This window comes from Pyricularia pennisetigena, chromosome 3 (assembly GCF_004337985.1).
Source record: "Pyricularia pennisetigena strain Br36 chromosome 3, whole genome shotgun sequence".
Taxonomy (NCBI): Eukaryota; Fungi; Ascomycota; class Sordariomycetes; order Magnaporthales; family Pyriculariaceae; genus Pyricularia; species Pyricularia pennisetigena.
In genome coordinates this window covers 3,782,055-3,791,998 of record NC_043742.1, presented here as the reverse complement: position 1 = coordinate 3,791,998, position 9,944 = coordinate 3,782,055, and the positions used below count along the sequence as shown (strand labels likewise).

Here is a 9,944-nt window from a genome sequence, read left to right as displayed (position 1 = left end):
ATAATTAAATATAATGAAAAATTACACATTTAACTAAACATTTAAATATCTTTCCACATACATCGGGCTACAGGAACGCGGTTTTTTCTATACGGATCACCAAGCTCCAATTAATTCAACGCAGCTTATGTTATATTATTATGACTTTTATTTATTTTTCTATTCGAATATTTAATTACATACTATAGTTTTACCATTTTCTTTTTGCTGTTATAATGCGAATACAATATATATACCAGCTATAAACGGCGAAATGCGACAAATTGTCGTTATTAGTACCGGCGTACGGTTACAAACGGCGAAATGCGACAAGTTGTCCTCAAACTAGAACGAGCGCGTTTTTTTCGGCCAATGTAATTGGTCGAAAAGCCATGTGGCTAAAAGGTACATGGAACGCTCGGTCCCCATTGCGAAGCAGGGGGGTTTAGTCTAAGCACTGAGACTACCTCAAACTAACAAATTGTCGTTAATGGTACCGCCATAGACGGCGAAATGCGACAAGTTGTCCTCAGACTAGAACGAGCGCGATCTTTTCGGTAATCAAACTGGCCGAAAAGCCATGTGGCTGAAAGGTACATGGAGCGCTCGGACCCCGCAGGGGTCTAGTCTGAGCACTGAAATTACAATTTTTGGTTTTATTTACACACCGATTTTGGCCTTTATTGAATCATTCGTTAAAATGTTATAAAAGATTAATTTTAACCTTAGGTTGACCACTTCCGGGTCATGACCATTTGTGGGTTACCCATTGTGGAGGAGAGCGGGCGGGATTCTGTATATTCCAGTGGGTATGGTCGTATGTAATCGTGTTATTTTGGCGATTTGATGATGAATAAAATATTCATTCGACACTCTGTAGGTTAACGGAGAGGACCGTCAAGAAGCGCATCCACGAGACCGAGGACTGGGCCTTGTAAAATTTCGAGGCCACGCTGCAGCTCCACCGTCACCGTTATATCGGGCAACGCCCTTGTCGAGCCGGGGCTGATCCGAAGGCCTGAGTTCGTCGATGGGTGCGACAACTTTACCGTGAGCCTGATGCGCGTGATCCGCGTGCCCAAGCTGTAGCGGCGGTCGATACGTCCGCCGAGGGAATTATTCATGCTCAGGCTGAAGCTGGTCAACACGTACAGTGGTAACACCGACAAGATATTGTGCTCATCAAGCGGAGGAGGGGATGCGAGGCAGACAGGTCCGTACGATATGTCCGCAAGCCCCATCACCTTCTCGGACGGCACCCGCACCCCCAGCCGCCGCCCTGATATCAGGGTCCCTGGCACCTCGTGACGCGCGCCGAAGCAGCCTACCGCTGCCACTGGATCCGCATAGCCGCCGAAAAAAAAAAACAGCGGGAGGCACACCAGGGAGCAGTACCAATACGCGTTCGCGGCCGAGGAGTGATGCATTACCTCCGTGCAGATCTTTTATTCTTGCTTTTCCCTCCGTTTGCTTTTCTTTTTCGTGACTTCTGTAACCATTGTAGTGCTATAGGCATTGTTTGAATTTCTACATCCATTGTCGTCGAGCTCTTGCACGTAGAGAGCGCCCAAGTCTATGAAAGTGGTAAATTCCACAAAGGTTTTCTTCCAAGACCCAGGTGGTTAAAAAAAAAAATAAAAAAAAGCCGCTTCGGCCAATTATAATAGTACAATAACCCCGCCTCCCCGAGCTCAAAACTCCCGCGACTCGCCTATGCTACAGACGTCAAACACCCCCTCCTCGGCGATGCCCGACCTCTTGAGGGCCTCCCTCAACAGCCTCGGCGGCTCGTCCACGTCCTCGCTGGTCAGCTGCCAGGTGCCCCAGTGCTTGCCGAGGGCCCTCTTGCACCTGGCGTCCTTGAAGATCTCGACGGCGTCGAACGGGTCCGCGTGGACCTGCGACCACAGCCAGCGCGGCCTGTAGGCGCCGACGGGGATCAGGCCGAGGTCAAAAGGCCCGCGGAGGACGCCGATCCTGGCAAAATCCGGGTTGCGCGGCAGGGAGGCGTGCTGGGGCCCGTAGTCGTCCTCGCCGGCGGCCAGCTCCGGCACTTTGCGGTAGCCCGTGTCGCCGGCGAACCACACGGATCTGCCGCCCGACGAGACGGCCCACGACGCCCAGAGGGTTGTGTCCTTGTCCAGGGGACCGCGGCCGGAGGCATGCTGCGACGGGAGGCACGAGATGGTCGCCGCGGCGTCGACGGAGCCGTCGTCGGCCTCGAGGCGCAGCTCGGCATCCTCCCACCAGTCCAGCTCCGTCACGTTGGCGATGCCGCTGCTCCGGAACCAACGGGCCAGGCCCAGGCCGACAAAGAAGTGGGCCTGCGGGTGCCGCGCGGCGATCTGCTTGACGGTCGGGTGGGAGAGGTGGTCGTAGTGCGAGTGCGATATTACGACGGCGTCGATGATGGGTATGTCGGCCACCTGGCACGGCGCCGGCGTAAGGCGGCGGTACGCCGAGCTGAGGAACTCTGGCAGCGGCGAGCAGTGCGTCTCAAACACCGGATCGAAGAGCACGCGGATCCCGGAGGGGTATTCGACGTAGTAGCAGGCGTGCCCGAGCCACGTCGCGCGTAGGCGGTCCGAGGTTGTTCGCGAGGGGAGGAAGGTCGGCTCGACGACGTTGATCTTGTGGTTTGCTGTTGAGGGTATGTCCATTTCGCCATTCCTGCGTGCTCTGTGTTTGGGAAAGCAAAGAGTTAGTTGGCTGTGGCCTTGGTGGTGAGAAAAAAAAAAAAAAAAAAAAAAAAGAAAAAAAAAGATAGATTTGATAAGTTGAAAAAGTAATGAGCTTACTTTCCCATGCGCCTAAAGACGTCAACGACGCTATGTTCTTCGCCAGCGGAAGGATGTGGGTTTCTGAACTTGATGCGATTCCCACGCTTATCCGTGACGTGGTGAGATTTGGAAGCTACATCATCAGGCACGGCACCGGTGCTGGTCTTGGTAACGGTTGCTGTGTATGCAGTAGACATTCTGCTCGATGTTTGTAGGTTCCTTCGGATGCTGCGGACAATTGGTCTCGAAAGTCGAGAAGCTAAGAAGGTTGCCATCCTTCCAGGGTCGGACTCCTTGGAAAATATAGAAATGCGGCAGGGTGGTGTGGTGACATGGCGCGGATGCAGGCGCAACTTGCGCAAAGTTGTTGTCGAGTGACTGGATTCAGCTCCATCATGTATGTAGGTTGGGTTTGGTTGTGACGGCGGCGTCAAAGATGGAGCGGAGCATTTGACGGAGCTAAGATTAAATCAGGATAGCTCCAGCCCTGCAAAAGAGCTGTTTGCGACTACTGAACCTGGAAAAGGCACCGGGGTTGGCGGAGTTAAGAGCCTTGTTGAACCACGAATCCCTGCTGAATCGGGGAAAATCTAACCCCGCGGCGCTTGGCTTGTGGCTTATTATTCTGTGCCAGTGAGATTCGCTCGCCTAATTTTTTTAGACATGCAGTCACTTCACGGCGCATCTAGTATAAAGCAGCATCGACATTCAGAAATCCAACAGAGCCTATTGGATAATGAACGAAGATAAATACTAGCGCATCTATTCATTCCTTGCTAGCCATGGTTGCCGTACTACTCGCGTCTATCTCGCTGCTGCAGTCCTTCCCCATTCATGGTAGCATATTATTGCCGTGGTGTTGACACTGCGTAAAGAGCCCACCATACGAACGCATTAGCTTGACAGTTGCAAAGCTTACACCCTTCCTTCTTAAGTCCATCCTGCGATCAGACTGGACTGGACTAGGTTGAGAGTCAGATTCAGTGTCTACGATCGATGGCTTAGGGAACTCACCCATAAGCTTTCCGTGTGCCAAAATCTTCAATCTTGAGCTGTTCATCCTTTAGTTTTACTGGCTCTTTCGGCTTCTCTCTCGCTGTCTTTCCTAGAATACGCCATATGTGATGGCTAATCGATCACGCCTGCCCACGGACCGGTTCATGAAGTCCCCAGGCCGCTCTGCCAAATCATGCCCAGCTGTTTGACGTCGCCGACGTGACCATGTCAGATGCAGCTTCCAATACTTTGTCAGCAATAGGTTATCCTTGTCACGTTGGCAACTGTGGACTCACATATATCTCTACCCCGGCTGCGTGTAGCACAAACGCAGCCCAGAGAGCCATCCCGGCGGCCGCATCAAGTGCTGCGCTGATGTTGTCCACTTCCCCAGCCATATTTGCCACCACCAGCGCGTGCTGGCTGAGAGCCTCGCCGTCAAAGAACTTCTTGCATGTTGGGTATTTAGACAATGTTCGGTCGCGACCCAGCATGCTCTCGATCTTGTCGCATGGTTCTGGCATGTAATAGCCACCGATGACTGTCACGACCTGGGCACCGACGCTCATCAAAATTCGTGTCGTCACGACCGCCCCAACCTGGCCAGATTACAGCAGTCAACATAAGCTCGCATGAAAAAAGGAACAGAGACGGAGGCATGCCGAGAGGGAAAGCTCACGTAAAACCAGGCGCGCAACATCCAAGCCCTATGCTGATCGACCCGCATGCGTCTCATGCTCACCCAGCCCATACCCAGCGCCGCAAGAAACGCGACAGCCCCGAGTCCAAACCCCGTCTGCGTCACCAGAGCACCGGAGAAGGCGTTCCTGGTTATCATGAGCCCGCCCGCCACCCCCAGCAGGCTCAGCAGCAGCACCATGTACCCGTTCGCCCGGTGGAACGCCGGGAACCGGGCCCTCAGGGCAGGGAGGAGCTGGAAGCAGGCCAGGAGGGACGCCGGCAGGACGGTCGCGAGGTGCAGCACGATACCGAACCGCTCGTGCATCGCGCCAGAGATGAAGTAAAAGCACTCCCCGGGGGCCGCGTGCCTCAAGGGACCGCCCGCCGTCGCGGGGCTGCACATGACGCCGTCTATATCAATGAACTGGGCGCGGGCCAGCGTGAAGCCCATGAGGGTGCCGGCAAAGACGACAAAGCAGGCAAAGCTGTAGCCGCTGGTGAAGCCGAGTGGCGGTATCAGTTTTCTGTGCATGAATAAACCTTCTCCGTTGTTGGAGTTGAAAGGTGGAGGTTGCATCGTCGGCTCCATGAGACAGCCGCGGGTGATTACGAGGCTGGTGGCATCATCTAGGGTTTGGAAAGATAAGTTCTTGCGAGTCAACACTCTTTCAGGGCCGCTTGGTCTCGTCTCGACCATTTTAGAGTTCGATATGTAGTCGCTGGTATACATGGTATACTTGGTATACATATTCTGGTCACGTCGAGGGCTCAAGACCAACCCCGACGTTTATAATAATTCTTCTACCCTCATGCGGTCAGCCATCTGGTGAGCAGCCCACCGTTCGGACATATCTCTTGTGCTCACATTTGCTCTATCTTTGGTGTCACCCCATGCGAACGAATTCCGGTCCAATACCATACGAGTAGTCCTCTCCTTTCAAGGCATCAAATATTGCCTGCGAGTAACCACACTTGAAGCTGGGCATGCCAGCACATGAGCGATAGGTTCTCACATGGGCTGCGGCGACATATTGTCCGAACTTGTGCAGTTTATGCTGTGGTGCCATCATTTGCTGTTGTTGGCGAGATACGCCCGTAAGGTTGTACACGGCTGGAGATAAAAAATAAAAAATAAAAATAAAAACTGGCGGTCAGCTATCCCACCGTCCCGGATCCCCGAGGCTTGTGGTGCTTTAATCTATAACCTTGAGAGGTGACCACAGAGCAGAACGTCCAAGGGTGTGGATGTGTTATGGATGCCTCTTTCATGCTGGTCTTATCCTGTCCTTCACTCTCACATGCTCAATCGTTTCTCGCTCCCCAGCTTGATTCTGTGGCGGGCCAATACTTGATCCCGAAAAAGCTATAAATGATCATTTGCCTTTTTTTTTTTNNGTTCTCGACCTGCAAACAACTTGTTGCTCCTGCACCAAATCTTCGCCGATCTCTCGTCATTGCGGCCTCTCGTCAGAATCCACAAGCAAAGCGACACACATTCATGCAAGTCTCCATGCCCGGGTTGCCGTTACGGAGATAGTACTGGAGAGCATATGGCATGGCTCGCCACGACACGGTGAACCAATCAGTCAGTTGCCTCCCTTCGGTCTGGGCAACTTCGCATCCAGAAATCGGAATGCACGTAACCAAAGGGGAAAAGGATATCCGACCATGTTTATTTTGACGACGCGCCCACTTTTGTTTTATGTGATGGAGTGGCCAATCAACAACAAAAAAAGAAAAGCGTGGTACTGGGCAAAATTTGCAATCGTCATAGTACCGTCGTTTTTCTCGGTTCAGCTTCTGGGCTGGTCTTGGTGTTTTTCCCCTCAGATCTCACATGGGGCGGGAGGAAAATATTTGATCCACGTGGGAAAGCTGAACCCCGGCAGCCGCTCCCCGAGAAACAGGACATCATCCCCTCCCCTTGCTAAAGGAACAGATTTATGTTTAGACGACATCATCTTCGCTTTTTCATTGGATATTTCGATGCCGAGAAGCTAATTCCAGGTATCCAGGAGCAGTAGCAAGGCATCGGTGCTTTTTAAGTCAGCGAGCTGAGAGAAAGTCAGTCGACGTGCCCAGATCATCTAGGTTACTTCCCGGGGGCCCCGGATGCCTGGATGTGGGAGCCCGACACGGGTTAATCGGTAGTCGGTTCTTATCAAGACTCCCTTTTCATATTCATGATTGGTCCAGGCCCCAGGGGAGGCTCGTCAACCCTGAATATTTGGCACTTGTTTGCCTGCACGCCAACGCTGGACCGTTTGCCACGCGACCGCGAGCTACTGTACAGGTGATTTTGGGTTTATCCTAGTGCTAGAGGCCAGGGGGGGGGACCATAATGCGCACTCGACTGGCCGCCTGGGAGGGGAGAAAAAAAAAAAGAGACTATTTAAACAAAAGAGAAAAAAAAACCAAGAAAAAAATACCTCTGCAGGTCTTGCAGGGGTGAGCGAACCTGGGGAAGGATAGACGGGCGCTGCGTGATATGGCGCTGGTCGAAACGGCTTGGCGAGCTTCCCGCCCAGTGCGTATCATAGCGTCAAAAGAAAAGCAATCCAACCCAGGTCAGCCACCGTNNGGGGGGGTTACTTGTAAGCGATGATAGCGTTTCATTGATAGTGATGATGACGGCTACAAAAAGGTTGTCAAGACTCAGGTTGAATGGGTGTAGTTTAAACCCGGCTCTCTCAACTCTTCTTCACATCTTCGTCTCTTTTTTCTTCTGATTCGCTGCTAGCTCTAAAGCCTAGTTAAAAAGTGCCAAAACCCCAGTGTTTTTTTATATTGTTATATCAGACATAAAATAGCAGCAGGCCTTACCTCTCTGGCATAATGGCAACCACAAAAGAAGCTGCTCCGTCACTGCCAGACTACATGACAGACGAGAATGCTGTGACCAAGGACAAGGCAAAATGGAGATACGGCAGAGCTCCAGACTACAGCAAGACGCGCAGGATCTGGGCCGAGAGTGCGTGAAAAAAAAAAAAAAAAAACCTCCTCCACTCCCCCGTCCATTCACCTAGTGCTATCAAAACACTCATCACTAACACCCGAGAACAACCTCGATGAAAAAAAAACGCCGAAAACGTGAGCAACAGGCAAAAAGTCAAACCACACAGCGGGCTCACTGCCCGACCTGGTCGAGAAGCTGGTCAAGAACTGGGAGGTCGAGGCGTCGTTCAAGGTGGACCTGGCCGACTGGCGCACCGTCGAGCGCGAGGCGTACTGCTTCTCGGTCAACGGCGGGCCGCCGCAGACGGGCCAGCACATGCTCGAGGTCGGGACCTACAACGCCTTGATCCAGTCCAACGAGTTCTACTGCCCGGCCCACAGCACCTTTGAGAGCAGCCACAAGACCTTCAAGCGCATGATGCCGACCTTTGCCTGGGAGGTGCTCGAGGTCTACAGCGGGCCGCCCGTCGCGGCGTTTCGGTGGCGGCATTGGGGCACCTTCAAGGAGAATTATACGGGTGTTAACCAGTATGTTGATAACCTTTTTTTTTCTGTTCTCTCTCTCTCTCTCTCTTGTCCTTGATTTACTAACATGTCTCACTACGCTTTCCAACCCTCCCCCCACCTAAAGCAAGGGGGAAAAGGTCACCATGAAAGCACACGGTGGAGCAATCGACATCGAAGGCATCGCTGTAGCCACGCTCAACGACAAGCTGCAGATCAAAAAGATTGACATTTGGTTCGACCCCATGGCCATGTTCCACCAGATGAAGGAGGTTCTGGGCGACGAGTCCATCAAGGAGATTGTTCATCCTGCCCAGGTCGGGGCCAAGGGTGAGAATAGTGTTTAGCGTGGAAATGTTGGCCCGGATGGATAGAATCGGTGCTCAGGAACCAATTTTCAGATCCAAGTGTCTTGGTTTAGAGCAAAAAAAGCGTTGGTATATTCAACATTCTATAATGCGTCGAGGTTCTCTATGTGCGTGTTACACAACATTTATGCAAAATAAAATATGGGCACTACTATCCTTCACCAATGATGCATACCAAAGTCTGTTTTCTTAAGTCTATTTTGGAAAATTATCTAGCTCTAGGTCTATTTCTGATTTCTAGTCTAGTCTTAGTCTTGTCTTGTCTAGGTGTTTCTTTTTATTTCTACCATCAACCCGTCCCTCTATAATGCATCCGTAAAATTCATTCATCGTTCCCCAACCATCATGCCTCACCATGACGCCCAACCAATCTTGAAAAGCCGATACCCAACCTCGTCACCCCTTCCGACGCCTCTCCTCTTGTCCAGCATGGCCGTCTCAAGAATCCGCAGGCCGTCACCGGCACTAGTGTCATCCACAACACCAAACGCATCCTCCACCGTGTCGCTGATGCCCTCAAACTTGCCGGCCGGCCGCACGGTCGCCAGCAGCCAAAAGACGCCCTCGCGCGAGAGGAGCCTCGAGGCGCAGTCGCGGAGCCAGCGGGCGTGCTCGGGCGCGTAGACGACGTCGGTGGCGACCAGGACGTCCGCCGGCGCATCCAGAGGCGGGGCGAGCACGGGGTCGGACCAGTCCAGCGGCGCGACCTGCACTCCGCAAGCCTGCTCGTTGGCCGCGATGTTGGCGCGCAGGTTGTCCAGGACGTCTGGGTGGTAGTCCGTGGCGACGATCTCGGCGTTCGCCACGCCGACCCTTGGGAGCAGCTGCGCGAGCACGAGGCTGACCAGGCCGGTGCCGGCGCCGAGCTCGACGACGCGAGTAGGAGAAGAACAAGACCGCGGCGCGGCACGAGTGAGGCCCAGCCGGGCGGGGTCTTTGCAGACGAGCTCCGAGAAGATGATGGATGCGCCCCAGCTCTGCAGCCCGACGCCCGTGTGGTCCGACGCCGCGAGGTCTGCGTCGAACAGTCGCACCGTCACTGGTGGGGGGTGCGAGCCTGGGCATTCACTGGTCGCGGTTACGTCAAAGGTGAACTCGCGGGTGATGCCGCAGTCCTGGTCCTCCTCTGGGGCTTCCTCTGAGACGCCCGAGGCCGTCGCCACCGTAAGAGAAGCCAGCAGGCCCGACGCGTCCTCGACCAGTTGCTCCCGGGCATCGTCCGAGCCGAGCTGCAGCTCGTCCGCTCTGAGGATGAGGGAGGTCAACCAGCGAAACGCAAAGTCGCGCTCAAAGGCGTCGGCTCGCAGCGTAGCCAGTGCACCCTGTCCATGGTCGTCGCCCCAGCAGCTCTCCTCGTCGTCGCCAGAGACGTAGCCCGAATCGACCTGGGGTGGAGGCAAGTGGGACTTGGATGGTCGTCGTTGAAAAGCCGCGGCCGGTGGGACTATCGGGCAGTATATCAAGCGGAGACTATTAAGAGCAGCGAATATGACATCCTCCGAGATGTCGTGCAGACCCCGCAATGGTGGGAGGAGACCCGTCGGGGCCAGCTGGACAGTAGTGAGTGTCATGGGCGGTGGCGACAAGACATGACGAGGGGAGTTGTGGACTTTGGGTGGTTGATGTGGCCTCAAAAGGCTGAAGGACTTTTGTCACCAGGAGTCTTTTTTTTTTTTTTTTT

At 53.6% G+C, this 9,944-nt stretch overlaps 5 protein-coding genes across 5 annotated transcripts; 1 reads left to right on the top strand and 4 right to left on the bottom strand.

The window, feature by feature from the left end:
- Positions 1–860: 860 nt before the first annotated feature.
- On the bottom strand, positions 861–1,406 carry PpBr36_02749 (uncharacterized protein; the record flags this gene model as incomplete). The annotated part of the gene is made up of 1 exon (XM_029889927.1): positions 861–1,406. The coding sequence occupies one exon, from the start codon at positions 1,404–1,406 to the stop codon at positions 861–863; it is 546 nt and encodes a 181-aa protein (XP_029754417.1).
- Positions 1,407–1,670: 264 nt separating this feature from the next.
- On the bottom strand, positions 1,671–3,034 carry PpBr36_02748 (uncharacterized protein; the record flags this gene model as incomplete). Its single annotated transcript, XM_029889926.1, has 2 exons — positions 1,671–2,658; positions 2,778–3,034. 2 exons carry the CDS (start codon positions 3,032–3,034, stop codon positions 1,671–1,673), a joined length of 1,245 nt encoding a protein of 414 aa, XP_029754169.1.
- A 993-nt stretch (positions 3,035–4,027) lies between these two features.
- PpBr36_02747 (uncharacterized protein) lies at positions 4,028–5,133 on the bottom strand (the record flags this gene model as incomplete). Its single annotated transcript, XM_029889925.1, has 2 exons — positions 4,028–4,354; positions 4,435–5,133. The coding sequence occupies 2 exons, from the start codon at positions 5,131–5,133 to the stop codon at positions 4,028–4,030; spliced, it is 1,026 nt and encodes a 341-aa protein (XP_029754422.1).
- Positions 5,134–7,271: 2,138 nt separating this feature from the next.
- On the top strand, positions 7,272–8,242 carry PpBr36_02746 (uncharacterized protein; the record flags this gene model as incomplete). The annotated part of the gene is made up of 3 exons (XM_029889924.1): positions 7,272–7,407; positions 7,538–7,919; positions 8,023–8,242. The coding sequence occupies 3 exons, from the start codon at positions 7,272–7,274 to the stop codon at positions 8,240–8,242; spliced, it is 738 nt and encodes a 245-aa protein (XP_029754423.1).
- Positions 8,243–8,613: 371 nt separating this feature from the next.
- Positions 8,614–9,834, bottom strand: PpBr36_02745 (uncharacterized protein; the record flags this gene model as incomplete). Its single annotated transcript, XM_029889923.1, has 1 exon — positions 8,614–9,834. The coding sequence occupies one exon, from the start codon at positions 9,832–9,834 to the stop codon at positions 8,614–8,616; it is 1,221 nt and encodes a 406-aa protein (XP_029754424.1).
- Between the last annotated feature and the right edge of the window lie 110 nt (positions 9,835–9,944).